The sequence below is a fragment of the Candoia aspera genome, chromosome 3 (genome assembly GCF_035149785.1).
Source record: "Candoia aspera isolate rCanAsp1 chromosome 3, rCanAsp1.hap2, whole genome shotgun sequence".
Taxonomy (NCBI): domain Eukaryota; kingdom Metazoa; phylum Chordata; class Lepidosauria; order Squamata; family Boidae; genus Candoia; species Candoia aspera.
Window position 1 is genome coordinate 51,683,884 of NC_086155.1, and position 21,445 is coordinate 51,705,328.

The window sequence follows — 21,445 nt, forward strand, 5'->3', positions numbered from 1 at the left end:
TATTGCAATAAAATCAAGATGCCAAATATCATAGTTCTCTTCAAAATAATCTATATCCTAGAAGTTACTTGTTAAAGAATTTGACCAAAAAAACAAAACAAAACCCCATCACTTAAAACAAAACAAAACACCCTGCCTTCAAAATTTCACTTCTTTCTTGCCCTGGGTACTGTATTCACTATTGTTATCTTAAAACACTACCCATCAGCTATCTAACTCAGGACAAGAGACAGGAGCCACCTTAAGATGGCTTGAATAGAGTGGAAAGTTAAAAATACAGTATTTTGCTCATTTTTGGACAATACTATGAAACAAAGTGAATATTTGAGATTCATTCATCTGACTGGACCTGGATTTTATATTCTCAGCTTGATATCAGAGGCAGAATTAAGAAACTAGATTCAAAGGAGCAAACTTTTTCTTGAATATCCCTAGCTATATTTAAAAATAAAAACTACAAACTTACTTAGATTAACAAGCAACATTAACATAGTTGAGGTCATTGTCACATTTTATTTTTCAAACAGATGTCAAGTAAGCTTTGAGTTAACTTACTGTAACCATGCATTTACTTTGACATTAACCACATTAAAGTTTTGGCAAAGGGTGGGGGGTATGGAAGCTCCTGCTTTTCTAGATTCCACAAGAACTGTCCCCCAATAAATTGTGTCAAATGCTTACAAAATATGTTCTTCAGATGTACTCTCCAAATCATCAGGACAAATTTATCTGTTCAAAAGACTATGACAATAAAATGAAAGTTCTGGGGCACTACATTTGGAAGACAAATTTAATCCCTTTAAAGAATTCCTACAACTGAAGCAAGAGATTGAGAACAGGTTCCTTTCTGGGTTAAAAAAGAATACAAGAAAGAAAATGGCAAAATAGAAATACCACACTTCATTGTATGAAAGTTACAAAATTAATGCACTTGGCTCCTGACCCAGAAAGCACTTCAAGGCTTTGCTGAAGCCAACACAGATCCATTTGGGAATTACTGAGTAATACATACACACATGCAGAAGACATAAAACCTATCACCACAGTGAGTGGGATGGAGTCACTGATCTATTTACTAGATGGAAACAATATTTTCTTGTGTGTATAGATAAAGCTGGAACACAGCCTGCTAAGCAATGTCTTTCAATATTCATACTGCACAATGAATTAGTGTACTTCAGAATCCCAATGTTGCATTTTCACTTTCTTTACTCAAGCTTCCTGATGAGAAATATCAAGTTTCACGTAATTTAATAGCAGCACCAAAAAGACAAGGCAGCATATTTCACATACTCCCTTATTGATATCTGCTGCATGACTGCAACTTGAAAATAGCTTTTTCTTATCCTTCTGATATGCATGATTTAGCTGTATAAAATTTAGTGCTGAAGCCATATGAATTCTCAATTTTATTTACAGTACTTGGTCTTCCTTTGGCTCTATTTAGGACTATTCACATGAGTAAGTAATTTGAATATGACAATATTTCAGCAGACAATATTTAATTGGTAAAAGCAATACTACTTCACTAGGAATATAAATTCACGATGCCATTTGCAAAGTTGCTAAAAGTGGGAGTCACATTAATTGGCAGCTCTGCTTGTGGTGAAGTGTAATATGATAATGAGTAATTTGATTATAGGAACTGATCCTTAAGGCTAAGTTGTTTAAACATTAGGAAAAGCTCAGTAGTAAAACAATCTTAACAGCACAATCCTGTACAGGTTTGTTCAGAAGTCATTCCAGCTGAATTCAGTGAATCTTGAATCAGATAAGTGGATATAATTTACAGCCTAAAGTAGATATTAGAAAAGCTAACCATGATCTAATGAGTTAAGAATTCACATTACTTAGCGAGGATAGGTGATCTGCAGTAGACATCCTTATACAATCAAGCTTTTATCCAAAAAATCAGTACTTTATGGTGGCAAATGTGGTGCAACATTATCTCATATTTATATAACATTACTGGAGAAATACTTTCACGGTATTCAGCAAAGTACTTTTCTTAATTACAGAGAAAACTTCTAATATACTACCTTACTTTGGTCAGAAATCATCCCAACATGCAGGCTTATAAGGGTGATAGTTCTCACTGTCAGATGTATAATCTTTGCAGCTGTACTGAATCTTAATACCAGAAGATCCTCCTGAAGTTTGGAATGTCTCTGGCCTGACATGAGAACCACCACCACTCTACCACCATACATACAGTATGTGACATTTCTTGTTGTAGGGGCTCTATAACCCAGTCTTCAATATCACAAAATTCTTCATAAAACACAACATATCAAGCTTAAATTTGTAAACAATACTAAATAAAAAGCTTCTAGATATGTCCATGAAAATAACCCATTCTACCCTAGTGTTTAAGGTTCTACTTAAGGACTCAAAACCGAGATGAAATGGTTTAGTGCATTTGTCAAATATTTAACTTAAAAAACAGATGATGCAAAATAAGCTGCCTAGAGATATTTTGATAAGTGAACAATCAGGTTTATATATGTCATGATTAGAAACTCAGTAACAGAGTTCCTTAAGTTTCTGTGGTCTTGCTAAATGTTAGGAATGAAAGGTATTCCAGCATTAGTTAGATTTAATATATAGGCTAGCAATATGGCAAAAACCAAAGCTGACAAAGCGATTGAGCTTAAGCTGTTTTCTCTAATGGTATTAAGTGGGGGAATCTGCCCTCCAACTTAGATCTTATTTAGGGAAAGGTGTAAACCGGCTTCTAATTTGTATCCTGCAAAGCCATGAGCATGCCAAGCCTGCAAAGCTATCATCAGTCGGGTTGCCCCTTTTGATCTAAGGCCTGATCAGCACTGTCCCCTTTTCTGGCAGGCAAGATCTGGTCAGAAATATCTGACCCTTTTGTTGTCAAGTTTGCTGAGATGAACTATTCTTACTGCTGAAAACCTTTCATTTAAAAATGAAAAATAATGGTAAAAACAAGCTATTTTAGGGTATCTTCTACAAGGATCTAGGTTTGCTTCTTTCTCCCAAATGAAATTAGTCAGTGAGAAAAGTTGGTGTGGATGCTCTACGAAAAAGTAGGCTGGAACCTCTGAAGAGCTGCCCCTGGAGAAAGAAGAGGAAAATGTTATGGGGAATTGTTCATTAAGATCTCTAGCAACCTTCTTGCTGCTCAACCAAGTGCTGCAATAATCACGGGGACAGAGACACTACAATACTTGGCAGCGAAACTTCAGGCGCAGCAATCATGGAAATATAAATGTGTAAAGATATGTGTGGAGGAGTGGGGACAAAGACTGCAACTTTCTGAGCACTGATGGAGAAAAGCAGATATAATGTTATTATAGGATGATGTCAGCTAGAGAAAAGGAATTTAAAAGGCAAACACAACAGTTGCCCAGAGGAACACAAATTTACCATCAGTGGCAACAATTTTTTTTTTAATGTTTTAGGGTCTTAGTGTCTGATCTATTTCTTCTCTATTCCTAGTAGGATTTCAAATGAAAGCTTCCCAAGGCCTTCATGGAGGCAAAACAATTCTTATCACTAGCTATTTAGAAGCTTTTCAGACACTATTTTCCTTTTAGGTAGCAATATAGTAAAACATTAAGCTAGTAAGATACAGTGACAAGGAATCAAGAACTGCATTCAGATCTGAACAGTGGTTTTTAAAAGGTTTTGCAGAAATTCTGTTTAAAAAATATACAGCATCTTTGTTATGAGGGCTGGAGCACTGGAATGGGAACCTTCTAAAATGTACCATGATGCTTGTATTTGTCAATTTATACTGAATGTAAAATCAGTTTTAAGTTCTTGCTATGTCTGATGAATAGAAATCCAAAACCTGGGACACTGACTGAGGTACGATCACTGATTTAAGTTTATAAAAAAAGTGCCAACGTTTTTGTTTTTTGAACAAATATACTGTACCAATAAATGCTTACAACTCTCAAGAAATACCCAAAGAATATTCTCCAACATGCAATAGAAATGATTAATTTAGTCTGAGGATTGAGCTGAGGAGAAAAATAATGTGATGTAGTTATGTAGGTTTTATTATACTCTGCAATGTCATAGGCAACACAGAATGTTTTCATTTGCAAAAATCTGTCCAAGATTACAAGAATGAAAATGAAACACTCTTCCTTTCAATGAACAACCTTAATTCTCAAAGTATTTCTATTTTTTCTCTGCACATGAATGAAGTGTGTATAAACTTCTTCTGAGAGGAAACAAGAATGAATTATTATTGTATGGGGAACACTACTGTCAAGACATAGAAAAATGGTAGACTGGAAGGCCCTATTTAGGCACAATATATAATTAGGGTATGTGTGTGCAAATGATGGGGGAGAGAAAAGAATGAGCAGAATTCAAAGCCTGCAAGAATCAAGTTGTGATTTGATAATATAATCTGAAGATTTTGTAGATTTTTTTTAGAAAAGAGTATTAATAACAGCATGGAATGTTCATGTTTGCACTTCTCAATACATGCCAAAAAACATTGAAGTGACAGTGCTAACATTATAGGAGAGAAATAAAAAATATGCATATAAAGGCAAATAATGATATGATGCTTTGGATTAAAATAAAGCAAGAGATGTATACAATTAGAAAAATGCAACTAACAACCTCAAGCACGTAAGATTTTAAGGAGAGAAGGAAAACAGGAACAGCAATTAATATGTAAAAAGTTATAAAAATATTTTAATGCAGATAATGAAATTAGCAGGAGAATTTAAAAAGAGACTTGATTTTCAATAAACAGTAGTGCTTGATACAGCAAAAGAACAAGCAAAGCAAAGTATAAAACTGGATTCCCACCTTCTCCTGCCAGATTTCTAGTTGTATCTCTTATCTATACATGTCTAGGAAATCCCTACTTAATATAATGCAGTATAAAGAGCACAATCTACTATAAACACCCTCCACTGGGAAAGTAAAAGACTGAAGTAGCTTTTAAAAACTAAAGGAGGCAAATGTAAAAATCAAAGATGGGGGAAGGCAATCTTTTTCACAGCCAACAAGAGGACCAGTTTATCTGCAGCTTGATTTTATGTGCTTGCAATTCAGGATAAGATAAGGAACAGTAAAAAAAAGAAAAAAAAGAAAAAAAAGATGATGGAATTATCTACACAGGCCAATATCCACTTCAGAGAAAGAATGATGCTCACCTGAGCACTCAGGTGTCTCCAACAATGAATCCAAGAGGAAAACACAGGGGCATATGGAGGGAGGCCAGCAAGTAACCTACACAGCAAAGAAAGTGGTCACAGAGCAGAACATATAGAGACCCCAGCACTGGGAGGGAGAAAGTAACAAGCAAGGCATACATAGCAACAGGTGTATTTATTGGAGCAGCAGCATGCTTTGCCCTAGAAAGAAATTGGTTTAGGTTTTTCCTAACATTATATATATATTTATATTTCAGATTTCCATCACCGCCCATCTCTCCCAAAAAGGATTATAATTATAAGATTATAATACTTAACTTTTCTACGATCTGCTAAATATGCCAATTTTCTGGATTAGGCAGAAATTATTGCAATTTTTAAAATCTCAGGCTGTATCTTATAATTTGACTCATACTGAGTACAGTTGTCAATTATTATGTACTGACCAAAGTTTAATATTGATTTATTTTAGTACTGACTTAAAACACTAAATATTTTAAATTGATCTAAGGCACAAAAATTTGTATCACGTTATTTTGAAATGCTACAGCTGGTTTTATAATGCTTGCAAATCCCCTTTCTATCATTTCTTCCTTTTTCTCTTTTCCGTTTTTTATTATTTCCTTACATTTTTTCTGATTACACTTCTAAAATAAATTATAATAAAAAAGAATGGAAGTTATATGCAACTGCACAATACATTATTTGAGTTAGATAATGTACAAATTTATAGAATAAGAAACCCTTCATCAGGCTTTCTGTCATTTGATAACTGTGGACGTTTATAAACTTGAAACACACAAATAAAGAAAGAGGCTGTTTGCTTCATGTTTATTAAGCTAAAAATGCATGTGGTTGACAAAAATAATGGTGTTTTTCCCCCAAACACAAACCAGACATATACAGCCAAACCAGTTATTTTCTTCCTATATCCCTTCCAAATCTATCCATATAAAACAAAGTCTATTCACTCTCTCTAGTTTTTTCCTTTCTTGACAAAGATGAAAGGAAAGTAGTGTTGGTTTTCTTTATGCATACAAGACTTAAAGTCTTTTATTTAGGAAACTGAGACTATTGAGTAATTCTGCCAAACAGGAAGCCCACTAAATTTTCACTGGAGAGATTAAACTGTATTTGCTGGGGGGTGGGGTTAATATCACATACCCACAGTTGTTCACTGCCATGAGATCACCCACGAGAAGAAAAGGGTATGTCAACATGCTCACAGCAATCTGTAACAAAGAAATATCTGAGGCAATCCTTCTGTTCTTCACAGTTAAGCAAAAAATTACTGTTAAGTGGAAGAAGACTTTGTGCAAAAGAAATTGGAAAGGACCAGATATAAACTATTTTTACCAGAACTGGGTTACATGTTAGTAATATAACTAACCAACTTAGCAGGCCATGGAAACAATTGCAACTGACAAAAACTCCTACACTTAAGAGTTGTCACTACTTAACATCACAGCTACACTTTTCTGTTGACATGTACATCTGGAAAACAGGACTCATCTTCACATCCCACTAATTGCAACACAAAGATTTCCCACTAACTGTTCTGAAAAGATAGACCTTCATGACGTTGCTTTTGTCTCATCCCCAGCCAACTGTGGAGGAAGTTGATATCTGTCTTTAGTCATTCCAGGGTTGAAGTGGTGTTTCCCGTTTTCTCCTGACAAATCCTGCCATACAAATGATCGTTAATACCTCATTGATGATGGGGTTCATGACGGAGGCAGGGCTGGGACTTGGAAGGGCAAGAAGAGAAGCATGACTGGGGAGCTGACTCTTTTGCTACCAGGTCTCCAATTACATGGAGCTGCTCCCTACCCTGCTTGCTCAGCAGTGGCAGCTGATACCAAGACTAACAGGGCTGGATAGGGTAACAGGGGAGTGGGAAAGAAGTCAATTTTTCTATTGTCGGATCTCCAATCACACAGAACTGAACCATCCAGCTGAAGACCTGTCAGGAAAAAGCTTGGCTCCTTGTATTCATTTGTGTTTGCTGAGACTTTCTGAGATTGCTGAACTCACATAGATCAAAAGGTTTTCAGACTGCCTCAAAAGAGCTCAACAAACACAATTGGTTTTTAACACATTACAATTGTCAGTTGATAAGGTATTTGTAATCTGTCTCACATGTAAACCTGCATCTGTGTAATCAACCTGTCTTCCCCTCTCTCTTCCCCAACATCCCAGTTTAAAATCTACGTCAGTCAAGCAACTCTAGGCAACTGATGAAGTGAACTACAGGTCACAAAAGCTTATGCCTCAATAGAATTTGTTAGTTGGAAAAGGTGCTGCGAGACTTCTGGTTTTTCCCCAGTTCAGAGAGTGGAACTGCCTTTGGCCATACTGGCCGGAAGCTGCATTCCCAAGACATTGGGAAGTGATCAAGCCTGGGAAGAGCAACAAGAGCAATGAAACAGGAACATTCAGCTATACACATTTCAACAGACACAAAGCTTACATACCCCCATCACAAACTTAGTGTAGCTCCGGATGACAGAAGCTTGGTTGAACTATAAGGAAAAAACAGCAACAATAATCCAAAGGTATCCTGGGGTCCAGGGCAACACACATGTTAAGTGAATACGGGAAAACACTTGACAGTACACTCTTGCTAGGGAATGTGCAAAGAACATGGCAGAAGCCTTAGCACAACAGCAACCTCATCAGTAACTGAGCCCCAGAAGGAATGGCACTATTTTAAACTGATAAGAGGTGAACAAAAGACATTCCAATTACAATTGTATTAGGAAAAACGCCAAGAGATCAATTAGAACACCCTGACAATAATAAACTTTAGTCACACTGGACCATGTTTAATATTTAAATCTTATTAATAACCAGAAATGCCGAGTCTTATTATTAGTTAGGAAATGGTTTTCAATAGATTTTGTTTTTCCTTGGACTTAGTTTACTTCCTGCAAAAAAGACAGTAAGTGAATGTGTGGAAACTACCAGCATAAAACAAAAAGAATTGGCCAGAAGTGGTGAAGGTCATTTCCATAGGAAATGGTTGTTGTACGATAAGACTCAAGCTTGTGAAATTCTGGTTTGTTCCAATCCACCTTCTTCCCTGATACCATCAAGGGTTATTTATTAGATTTATATTCCTCTTTCTTCCAGGATCGCATGGAAGTCTACATGGGGATGTCCATTTATCCTCAAAACCACCACATGAGGTGGGCTGGACTGAGAGTGTATGACTGGTTCAAAATGAATTTTCATGGCTGAGGTATGAATGTGCACCTCAGCTGGGAGTAGCCTGAAGTCTTACCCACTACACCACACTGGATCTTCAGGGAAGAAATTTTAGAGCCCAATAAGATTAGGAAGGTCATCACTCACATTGTCATCCACGGCATAAGTATTGATCATATGAGCCAGAAGGTTGCAACACCACAGAAAAATAAGATCACCTAGGACATGAGGAATTAAACCTCTGGGGGAAAAAAGGAGAATAAGAGAAAATATTAAAGACTCTTAAATTAACCTCATACAGTTTGGAGAATAAGAATAGTAAAGCCTTAAAGACTATATATATGAAATTTGTACTTGGAATACAAAAAACTAGAGCGATTGTTTGGAGCTTAGGAACCAAATCAAATCCTAAGGCATGTATTAATTCAATGAAAGATACAAGATCTTAGAACTCCATAAATGTTCTAATGCACACTGAGGAAAGAAAAGAAAGAATGAACAGCAACATTCTTTGGAAAACTAATCATAAATATGAATGTACTAATTTAATTAATTCAGCAACAGTAAGTAACTTAGAGCATGCAGAAAGCAATGAGGGTGAGGGAGAGCCAATTAGTATTTTATCTATCCATAGAGTGAGAATACAACCACTTATTATGTATGTGCCTATATTTAACCGCAATGGAAATGGAAACATTTTACTAACCCTTACTGACTGAAAGCCATATCCTTGCTACATCCAACCCTATCTTCTAATTAACTGCTGATACTAGTACATATATAGTACTTTAGATGTTGCCCCTGTGCTAGAGGGTACCAGGTAGGATACGGTGGATGAAAACATCCATGGTTTTGTTTCTTGCTACATTGTGTCAATGTAAAAACTCACTAGTCATCTTTCAGCTATTCAGATGGATTATTACCTTCTCTATGTCGTTTATCTATCTTTCCCAGTTAGCTTCCAGGCATGGAAATCTTTTGCTGGTTAAAGTGGCCTAGTTTTTATGGAATATGTGTTACCACTTAGGTTTCCATATTCCTGAGTGTTTACATCAGGGATATGCTAACTCTGGAGCCTCTTAAAAGAGTTTCCAACAATGGTAATGTGACAGGAAGTGAATAGAAGGGGAATTATTAAGTAAGTAAGTAAGTAAGTAAGTAATAGCAATGTCATCTTTTAATATTTTAATTCCTTATAAATTAAATATCTAATGTTTGCCTTGGTTCTATATACTGTTTTCCTCTGGTTCCATCTGCTTTTTGGAGGGAGGCTACCGTTTAAAAGCAAAGTGTATCTGTTAGCTCAAACTAAGTTGCTTACTTGGGTTTATACCAAGCATCACTTCACTTTTTTTTTGTTCCTTTGAGTCAGTTTTTCACTCCTAGCAACTGCCTGGATAGGTCCCTGCAGTTTTCTTTGCAAGATTACGGAAGTGGTTTGCCATTGCCTCCTTCCTAGGGCTGAGAGAGCGTGACTGGCCCAAGGTCACCCAGCTGGTTTTGTGCCTAAGGTGGGACCAGAACTCATGGTCTCCTGGTTCCTAGCCTGGGCCTTAACCTCTACACCAGCCTGGCTCTATCATTTCATATAGCATTTTTTAATGTACTCATACAATATTTTAACATTTTTCTCCTGCTAGAAAAAGGATTTGGTCCACTGAGAAAATTTAAAGTAGAATCTCCACTGATCATTTCAAGACTTTAAAAAAAGCCAATCAAATAAGATGAAAATCTTACCATGTGACCAGGAAAGGTGTAGCCTGATTGTATCCTTAATTTAATACAGTGATGTCCATTTTTCAGTTCAAAAGAACTTCACTAATTCATTCTATATGAAATTTAGCACTGATTAAAATGTAAGTGCAGAAAAAGATTAATAATATGCTAGTTTGAATCAGTCCTAATAAGTCATTGTGCTTAAATAAGTCTTGCAATTCTTTGAATATATATCCAGAACTTTATGAAGGGAAAAGTTCCAGGTCTAAATATTTTAGAGAACTTGTTTATGAGAACTTGTTATTTTTATGTGAAACATAAATTGTGACTGACTGACCATGAAAGATAGGAAATTGTCAAGTATTATCTCTTTCTCTCTTTTATATACATGCCAGAAGGCATTAGCACATGTAACAGTTTCTAATAAACAATTCTGAACTTTGAGCTGAATTACAAGCTCAAGAGAAGTTGATTATTCTGAACAGGAGCTGATTCTTCTCAGTGGTGTGAGACTTGATCCTCAAAAGCAACACAGCAACTTCCAGGGAAGAAACGGTGATCTGAAGACAGATCCCCTAAAAGTAGAGCTGATGACTGCGGTGGAATGAAGGGCTGGCGAGTATACCAGCTCTTTGTAATTCTTCTCTGGACAAGGAGAGGACTTGAGATTTCCCACAAGTGCTTCAGACAGTTGCTCCTTGTAAGGAGACTGCAAGACAGCCGTCTCCGGCGGGTTTAGAGCTCTGGGAGATGAGGGAACAGCCATCTTGCAGAAACCGCAGTCAGCGCTTTCAAAAGGACACTGAGTTCACATACTTCCTTTTCTAATCACTTTCAGAAGTTGCTTGTTAACTGCCTTTCAGCTATTAGGAACCTTGGATCAACAAGTTTTACAGCACTGGTGAGTTTTCTTCAATCCTTAGTGAAAAAAAAATTAAATACAAGTTTAAGGACTTAATTTTTTTTCTTTTGGAATAAACAGCAAAGGGATAATTAGAACTTTGATTTTGGAAAGTTATAAATGGACTAAGAGTCCAGATGGATTTGAAATAAGACTTTGGAATTAATTATAAGAATCCTTCCCATGGGAAAATGCTTTTGTTTTGAATTCTCTTTAAAAAAAATGATAGGATGAGACTTTAAAGGCTGGATACTAGGGGGAACCAGAAGGAGCTAAAGATTACAATTAAAGGAGAAGAACACCCAAACTCAACTTACAATTACAGAATGGAGCAAAATATTTTAACATTGGACATATTGAAGGATATTTTAAACAATAGACCCAGAAGTTAATTTTAAGAGTGTCTGCTTCTATAGATAGACTGTGCTTAAAAGATGTTATGGAAGAGGAGCAGGTTTTACTGGAAAAGACTGAGATTGATCTGAAAATGGATTTAAAATGGCAGGCTACAAGAATGATATGGAAAAAGATGCTACATTGGACATACAAAAGAAGCGGCTGATGTCTTAATAATTAAAAAGGATGTACAAATAACAAACCAAGACAGTGACCTGGATATTTTTCCTATATTGGATTTACAAAAGAGACTTGTTAAAGCTTTGAAGAATTTTGGGAGAAGGCACAAATAAAAAATGAAAAGAAATCAGGTTCTAGGACATTATTTGAAGGGACTAAAGACCAAGATTGCTAAAAGTAAAAGGAAAGAATATAAAGTTGGTTTATTTGATCAAGGTTAAAATAGATATGCTATTATCTCTGGTAATGGACTTTTGCTGATCAGGACTGAATGATGAGGTTTTAAGGATTTGTTTATAGATAAGAGATGGGATATGGGAAGAAGAGTTTATTTGCTGTATTTTAAGAGAAGGCAATAAGTGACTAAAATTATTTTTTCTTGCTGTGATAAAAGGGGAAGTCATTTATATATGTCTTTTCTTTTTCTTTACTATATTATTATTTTTCTTTCTTTTCTATTTTTCTTTCTATTTTTTTCCTTTTCGGCAGTTTCTATTTTTATTCTTTTTTTTAGTTTGTATTAGTTTTTATCTTTTTAACCATAATTTTTAATAAAATTACTGTTAAGAAAAAGCAACATAGCAAGTTCCGCTATTTAACTAAATTTGCTGGCAATTGGGACAGACTCACGTACACGAAGAATCCCAAGAGTCCTTCTTCTTTCCAAATTGTCCTGACTGAGCTAAACATATTGCTGTTGACAAAGGAAAACCATTAGATGTGGGCAGAAATGCCTTCTCACACCTCTTAAGCCTACAGTAAATTACTGACCTGCTGCCAGTATTCTTCAACAACAGAAAAAGGAAATGTCTTTATTTCCTGGAAATAATTAGTGATATTAAACAAATAATTTTATTACTACTAGCCATTGTAATACTATAAAACTCCTTGTCATTATTCTCAGATTGAACTATAGAATGTTAAGAAGATCTTACCTGTACTTAACTTCTCGTCCTACGAACTGGACCATGCAGCGCATAGATATAACTTCAGAAGAAAGGAAAGAGACATGAGTACAGTAGTAGTTCATTTATAAGTTTGATGCAAACTAAGCCAAATATGAAATAAGAACTCAATCTGTAAATTTCTAGTATTCTATCAGCCACAACCCTTCACTTCTTATGTCTAATAACATATAAAAATATGTACCTGAGTACCATACTAAAAAAAAACCTAGCAAATTAATCGTAAAGTTTTATGAATTGAATGAATGAAAGTTATGAATCACATACATGCATGTATAATTTCATTAAAAGATATTTGCAGATGCATCCATCTATAAACAGGAGGATTAAAAGTCTATGAAATGGAAAAGGTAGCTGTGGCTCTTCTGCATGTTTAATTTGAATAGACTGGCTCCATACAGCCAGAATGATTAATTATATACCATCAAGTCTTAGTGACCACATATATAGGTTTTCTCTAGAAAGATCTGTCCACAACCTGGTCCATACAACAAGAGCCATTAGTAAATAATACTTCTTACTGATTCAATGTCTGAGCAAGGACAATGATTTTACACTGAGAAAATATCTCAGAATTGACTGATTCGTAACAGCAAAAAAAGTCTAACTGAAATATTCTACAGGCCTCTGGAATTCAGAATTCTCTTCCCACAGTGATCTACCAGTTGCCTATGGGAAGCCTAAAAAAGATTATCTACAAAAGTAGTAACAATGGCTTGAATCCCCAATGAATTCAGAGCCTTACTGCCTCTGATATTATATAATATTTATAGTATAATATTTATAGATATGAAGATGACTCTGAATTTAAGGACATTTCCCATAGGAAAAGTAGATAGGAACAAAATATATACCAACAAGACAAAAATCCTGTGAAACGTCTAGCTTCCTCATTTTGCCAATCTAGAATTGCCAACTCCAGTTGAAACCAGTCTGAAGATGTCCTGCTCAGTAAATGTGTGCCAATAAAACACTTTTGTGCACATATGCATATGCTTATATATATACCTGCTAGAAACCACACTCCAAAGTAGGCCAGGGCCCAAAGAAACAATTTTGAATAATTTATCAATGTCTGTAAAACAGGACACCCAATTATAAAATTATAAAATCACTAAGTTTCCCATCTGCATATAAAACCATTCTCTCTTATACTCTCAAACTCCTTTCACACACCTACAAACACACATACCTCCCTACTTCCAGTAGAAACAGCAAAAAAAGGAGGGAGATGGAGAAGAAGAAAAGGGAAAGGGAATAGCACTGGGAAGGCAGAAGAGTTAAGTGGACAGAGAAGGGAAGAAGAGAGGGCAAAGTATTAAAAACAGAGTTAAATATATCAGGCAAACACCTTTTTGCAAGCAGGGACTAATCATCAGACTGATTTTAAAGGCAAATACACTTTTAGACAAAATATCTATAGTTATTTGTATGTCCTGCCAATTCCTTTGTTTTCAATAGTGTCTTCAATTCTACTCAGCAATAGTTGATTAGTGGTGTGGGGTGGGGTGTGGTGTCATCTTATTAGGTATATATGGTAATATATGGCCAACATAACCAGGGATGTGCAAAACCTTTTGAGAGCAAAAGTTTCTGATGCCCAAACACCTCATTCTGACTTCATCAGAAGTGATCCCACCTCAAACTAGACCATTCTGAATGAGAAGCAGAGGTAGGCTAAGTCCATTTCATGTCCAGATCATTTATGCTGAGATTGAATACAATGTTTCAAGCTGAAACATTTTGCACACCACTAACCATGACAGGTAACCACTGATTCTAGCTCAGAATCAACTGAATATTAGTCACAGTAAAGTGGGATAGTATGTAAATACTTATGTAAATAAATAAAATTCGAATTATAAATTACTTCCAATTTCATAAGAAAAAAATACCATTAAGAGAGTAAATCAGAACTGAACTGACTTTTCTGTTAACAAAATGAATATTTAAGCAGAGATGGGACTTGACAAGAGCAGATTGCACAACTCACCATGAAGTGGATGAGAAATAATTCGGGATACACACTGCATCACCATCTCATGGCAAGTCTGATAAAATATGAAGATAGAGCACTTCTTTATCTTCATCAAACGATCTCATAATCAGTAGACTATGACGAGAAACTTGTTATTTTAAATATCTTAGTTTTGTTATTTGAAAAAAGTATTTGACGGACTACACAGAATGCAGTAACAGTCTCTGTGCTATCCTAAGTCATTCTCTGGGTCTTACACTGTTGCTATAACGGAGCCCTGTCCTGTATTATCCAGATACAGGTAGTCCTCGAGCTAAGACAGCAATTGGGACCAAAATGTCCATTGGTAAGTAATGAGCTCATAAAGCTTAACATCACATGAACACACCACTTAGCAACAGCAATCCCAGCACTCCCTGTTGCCATCATTAACCAAATTCCACCAGTCGTTAGTCGAGGACCCATCCTGATCTAAGCCATTCCCGGCTTGGTCCCTCTCAGCCCTGAGCCTCGGTTCTTCCAAGGTAAGGGACTGCCTCCCCTTCAACTCCTCCAAATTGCCTATTCCTCCCCATCTCTGCTCTTTTGGCTGCCCTGCACCCTGCCTTGTGGGGAGGCAAGCAACCTCAGAAACGCACGGCTCTGGGACTGCTGCTTGCCATGCTGCGGCTCAGGGGTTTCTTGGGGCACCGTGGCTCTGAGGCTGCAAGAAGCCTCTGAGCTGCAGCGCAGTGCAAAGCTGCAGCCACCCCGGGAAGCCACAGCCTCCCCAGCCTGGCCCAGCACCGTAGCCTGGCCCAGCACTGTAGCCTGGCCCAGTAGCATAGTGCAAAGCCGCAGCTGCGCCAGGAAGCTGCAGCTGCCCCAGCCCAGCAGCACAGCGTGAAGCCACTGCAGCCCCAGGAAACCGCAGCTGCCCTCATCACCCTTCATTCTGAGGCCCCTGCTGCCCTGTGCTTCACCACCCCAGTGACTTTTGCTGTTGTCTTGCTCCCACTGCTGACAAGGTGTGCCCGGCCTGGCCCTTGCGAGACAGCTGCTGACCACGTGAGGCCTTCTTCCCCAGGTCTTCTGAGGAAACTGCCGCACACAACCTCCTGGAGAAAGCCTTATGTGGTCAGCAGCTGCTTCGTGAGGGCCAGACTGGGCGTGCTTGGTCATCAGCGGGAGCAACGAGATAGTGAAGGTCAGCTGGGCAGCAGAGCACAGGGTGGCAGGGGCCACAGAGTGCAGGGGGCCAAAAGGGCACAGATGGGTGGTAGATAGGTGAGTGAAGGGAATTGAACCGCCCCTGTTGTCACAAGTGCAAGTGGGCTGCCAAGCGCCCGAATTCGGTCACGTGACCGCAGGGGTGCTGCAACGGCCATAACTTCGGGGACCAGGCATAAGTACCATTAATTCAGCACTGTAACTTCAAAACAGTTGCTGAATGAATGATCATAACTTGAGGACTACCTGTAAAAGAGGTTGCAAACATGCCAAGGACAACCCCAAGGTACCCAGGCAGCAAACGTATGATGGGTTAAGCTGAAAGAGAAAAAATATATTGCTCAAACTATACAAGTTTGAGGAAACGTTTCAGCTTTACTCTGTGTATTACAGGAATTTTTTAAAGTGTTATTTCACTTTTAAACTTCCTGAAGGCAAAAAGATTGACCCCACTTTTAGCAGTCTCAAGATTATCTCCATTAAAAATAATTAGAGAAAAACATACTAGTATTTATTTAGTTGAATAGTTTAGTAGGTGAAATCTTAGCATCCTTAATTTTATACTATTCATATAATCTTTCCCACCTCACAAGGGTCTAAGGCATTTTTTCAAACTAGGTTTAACCACGCTAGAAAAGAGAAGATTTGGGGATACAACATTCATATTGAAGTTCCTGAATTATTCATTAAAATATATAGTCGTTTGAAATACAAAATATTTAAGCAATGAGAAGTTGCTTAAGGGTTCCACCTCTTTTGCCACTTTCCTGAGAGATGTCCTCACATCATCCTTATTGGAAACATGCTCCATATCTTCTAGAGGGAAGGCCTGAGGTACAAAAGAGAAAGTAAATCAATTCTCAAGAGGCCCAATTATGATAAGAAATACTACTTGACGTATGAGGTCTTTCTAACAGTGATACTCCCAAGACCTGGGGAAAAGAGAGGTTATCACATCTGTACCCTACTTGTCCTCCAAGGAATTCAGAATAGCATATGTGGGGTGATTATTCTATTATATCTTTGCTGAAAACCAGTAACTGGACTAAGAACCTCTAACATAGTATGGAGTGAGGACTGTAACCCAGAGAACCATTCATCTTTGCTTCCACCTTCCAGCCCCCCCCACACTTTCCTTCCCTTGAGCCACGCCACTGCTGCAAGAATACGCTGATGGAAACATATGTTTCTGCCTGTTCTGAAAATGTCAAACTCAAAAGCATGCTGGTGCTTCCTGCCCATCAACCACAGCATGGGTGAGCCTACACCTAAGCTGAAGAAAGATGAATGAGTTTCTCTTCCAAGCAATGCACAGAATGGAGGGATATGATAGTCTGCATAGTTGAATGAGACAGTGCTGAGGTTTTGGAGCTTTCCTGTGCGCAGCAGGAGTGGATGGCGGCCAACTTGTCTTGGCAGGAGACAGAGCAGCCCTTCTCCCATTCTTAATGAGGAGCTGTCACTAAAGATTAGAAAAGTGAAATCAGCAGCCCCACTGTCAAAGGCAGGCCAAGGATTGTCAAACTAACAGGCTTTCACAGAAAATAAAAGGTCACTAAGAAAGGACCAGCACTTCATTATTCTTGCGAGGTTAAAGGTTTTCAGACAGTCCTAAAGCAACTTGATGGTGCCTTAATAATCAATTATGGTCCAGGAGGGCTATCAGTATGTGACTGTGGCATAAAATCCTGGAGGACTCAGGAAATGGTGCACAGCATTAAAAAAAAATAAATCCAGTAACATGTTTTGAGGGGCTCCATCTCCTATGAGGCCAGCTGCTGCCACTGTTTTTTTTTTGAGTTCAACACCTCAGGTTCTAAAAAATATTTCACTACTTCTGTTTGGAAGGAACAGCTTTATTCTATAACCAGAAGGGTCACTGCTGCTGTTGCTGTTGCTGCTGCTGCTGATTTTGAATTTCAATCCCTTCCAAACTAGGCAAATGCAGAAGCTGATACTTCAGCTGTGAGAAAGTGTTGGCCTGGACATTTATTACACAATAAATTACACAATTTAGCCTCATAAGTAGCCTTTGCAGTACAAAGAGATTAGAGAACAAATGTGTGACATACTGTACCTTCTTCACTTGTTCTCGGTTTATGGTAGTTAAAATGCTGGAGATGATGCGAGGAGAAAGACCACGGAAAAGGCCCATTTTCCCATCCACTTCTACAATGTGCCTGGCTAGGGATAAACAATGTTGAAGTCACTTCATCATGATTCTGCAAAAGCCCTAACATATAGATGACTGGATATCTATACATAATAATAGACATCTTAGGTGTTAAACTATCCACTGACACTAAGATGGCAAAAATTTTGAGAAAACCTTTGCATTTTCAACTATTCTTTCAGCTGTGGTCTGCCTACCTTAAAGAGTTACATTGGATTTTATTGTGCTAGGTCAGAGTGTGAAGATTCCTTTAACTCATGTTTAGCTGTGTTGCCTCCTTCCACCCAAAAGGGTTCAGGTTATAATCTGCAAAATTTTTGAAAGGAATTTTATAGAGCTTAAGTTATTATAAACTTCTGATGGCTGGGGAGAGAGAGGGGGAAAAAGTCCCTGTTATAATGCAATAGTTGCTTACTACAATTGCTTGTAAGACTGATTCCAAATTTAGCTAACTAGAAAGAAAATTTTGTTCCCTAAATATACCTTTTATGTTTATAAAAGAGAGAGACAGACTGTTTCATTAACAACAGATCTACAAAATAATTATAAAACAGTAATATTATTTAAGAGCTCAGTCATACAATCAGCAAGCAAAAAACTACGTTATCAAAGAATCTTGATTATGAGCTACAGGACCAGATAAAGTTTTATACAGTATATCAACAGCAAATACCAATAAACGCAAATCATTGGGTTTTTCTCTAGAGCAAATTAGGATGAGTTTGTGTATCTTCTGTTGCTATACTGGTCGTAAATGTGTCTTTCCATTTTTAACTGATACCCTGTCTTTTCCAAAACAGATTGCTAATCAATATTATTCAGTAAGTGCTAAGTACTTTTCTCTAAGGATAAGCGATATGACAAAAAGAAGTTAGTCAAATCTCAGGTACTGTAATTACCACAACAAAACCTTTTACAGAAAAGGATTTTTAATGAATGAATTTTTTAATGTTTTTGATTAAAAGATTTAAATTTGTTTGCCTATTCAAAAAGAAAAAAAGCTAAGTAGAAATACAAGTATTTAATGGCTTAACCATCACTAGATTTTTTTTTACATATTAAGAGCCAAATTGTGACTTTTGCCCTAAGCACAAACTCTTCTAAATCAAGAAGAACCAAAAATATTCTTTATCATATTGTTTTTGTGTGTCATAAAATCTTTTGGCATTATAAACAAAACATTTCCCTATGCATCTTATATATCTAAACAATAATAACAAGATCTGATTTCTATTTAGAAGCAAGTCTGACTGAATTCAGTGGATATGCAATGATAGGGCTGGAAGCTTACAAAATGTTACTATTATTATTTTGGAATATTACATTATCCTCATTGGACCCACTGACAAATTTACTTATTAGGGCATGCTCACCATATGTAAAGAATCCAGGAAGGTAGAATACTTTTCTCCCCAGTAAATTTCTCCCAACAGTTGGAGATAGAGGCTCATGCCCAACCTTTAAAAGAAATATGAAAAAGTTAACACCTGTTTCTTACAAATATCCCCATCCCAGTGAATTTTATTCATAGGTTTACAGCTCACATAGGAGCAACTCCCTATTGCTCTCAACTCCAACTCTATTCACTTTTTTCAACTTTTTTTTTTTTTACTTTGAGCCAGTCTTGACTCCTGGCAACTGCCTGTACTAGTCCCTGTAGTTTTCTTGCAAGATTTTCAGAAGTGGTTTGCCATGGTCTTCTTCCCAGGGCTGAGAGAGAGTGACTGACTGAAGTCACCAAGTTAGCTCCTTGCCTAAGGCGGGACTAGAACTAAGATGCTCCCAGTTTCTAGCCTGGCATGTGTGTGTGCATGTGTTTCTTTATTTTTTTTTATTAATTATACGCCCAAAGCATTTTGTGTTTTGTTTGTTAAGTGATACACTCGTGTCTAGTCACTTTGGAAAAAAGAACACCAGACATATTCTCATTTTCTCCTTTGCATAGCACTAAGTTTTTCTGAACTGAAACACACTTTATAAAATATGCTTGAGATGAACTACCATAGAAAAGAATTTTTCCTGCCCTTCCAAAGGCAGGGATGCTTACTGCAATTGTCTCATTGTTATTTGAAGCACCTAATCAAATACAAATGGATCATACTACTACTTGGAAGGAAAACCAGCAGTAAATCATAGGGTTCTAGGTTAAAGTGGAAATAAAATGCCAGAAGGCTGCCATGGAAAACCACTTTATATTATCACCCACCCCCGCACCTCTGCCAAATTACATTAACAGATCTATGTAGTTTCTAGGAGGTGAGCTCCTCTTTTAATCCTCTTTGTCGTTTCAAAGCAGTGTTTTTCAAACTTGGCACCTTTAAGATGTGTGGACTTCAACCCCCAGCTGGCTGGGGAATTCTGGGAGTTGAAGTCCACACATCTTAAACCTGCCAAGTTTGAAAATCACTGGTTTGAAGCAACTTGTCTGAGGAGCCAAACTCTTTATGATAACTGTCAAAACACCAAAGAGGAGCTGTAGAGAAATCGCCACCTCTTTCGCAAAGCCATCCCTTCATAATGAATCACCCACAAACCCTGGGAGCAAAGAGCTAACCGTCCATCAAGAACTATCTTCGCTGGGACTGAGAGATCGTGGGGGCATCTCGCACCTCAGCGGCTAAACTTAAGGGTCAGGCCGCCCCTAACCTACTAGGGCCGCTGTCCCACAGTTCGCCCCACACCTAACGAACATCTCCTGCCCTCCGAAACCGACAGAGGAGAATTGGACCCGAACTGCACCTGCACCAGAAGCTTCACGTAGAGCAGCGGGTGGCTGAGGACCGTGAAGCCAGCGCTCAATGTCACGAAAAGAGCGTCCGCGCCCTCAGCCGGACCGGGTCGCATTCCTGGCCCGGCGGGAGTAATCCCAGGACTCACAGGGATGGCAGCCATTCCCCCCGCCCGCATCCAACCAGGAAGCGCTCTTCTGCGGTCACATGATCGCTTAGCGTCATCACGTCTCGCAAGGCAATGGCCTATCGCATGGAGCGGTTGACTTGGCCGGCCTCGTACATAGAGACAAAAACATGTAGAAAGACAACTGGCTGGTCGGAATACAAAACGCAGGTTCACTACCATACTTCCAGCCTATTGCCAAGAGAACTGGAAGGTTGTGTTTGTGATCTCGCAGAAGCGAGCTCGACTAGGAGGTGTCTCTGACTGTCTTTGTTGTTTATTCACTGAGTCGCTTCCGACTCTTCGTGACTTCATGGACCAGCCCACGCCAGAGCTTCCTGTCGGTCGTCAACACCCCCAGCTCCCCCAGGGACAAGTCCGTCACCTCTAGAATATCATCCATCCATCTTGCCCTTGGTCGGCCCCTCTTCCTTTTGCCCTCCACTCTCCCTAGCATCAGCATCTTCTCCAGGGTGTCCTGTCTTCTCATTCTGTGGCCAAAGTATTTCAGTTTGGCCTTTAATATCTATCCCTCAAGTGAGCAGTCTGGCTTTATTTCCTGGAGGATGGACTGGTTCGATCTTCTTGCAGTCCAAGGCACTCTCAGAATTTTCCTCCAACACCACAGTTCAAAAGCATCTATCTTCCTTCTCTCAGCCTTCCTTATGGTCCAGC

At 38.1% G+C, this 21,445-nt stretch overlaps 1 protein-coding gene across 1 annotated transcript; it reads right to left on the reverse strand.

Moving 5' to 3' along the window:
- Positions 1 to 2,872: 2,872 nt before the first annotated feature.
- On the reverse strand, positions 2,873 to 20,833 carry MTCH1 (mitochondrial carrier 1; the record flags this gene model as incomplete). Its single annotated transcript, XM_063299832.1, has 12 exons — positions 2,873 to 3,081; positions 5,151 to 5,226; positions 6,315 to 6,382; positions 7,625 to 7,672; positions 8,505 to 8,598; positions 12,185 to 12,244; positions 12,486 to 12,537; positions 14,509 to 14,566; positions 16,454 to 16,531; positions 17,780 to 17,886; positions 19,249 to 19,333; positions 20,615 to 20,833. Coding segments are annotated over 12 exons (1,014 nt in total), but the record flags the coding sequence as incomplete, so codon positions are not given.
- Between the last annotated feature and the right edge of the window lie 612 nt (positions 20,834 to 21,445).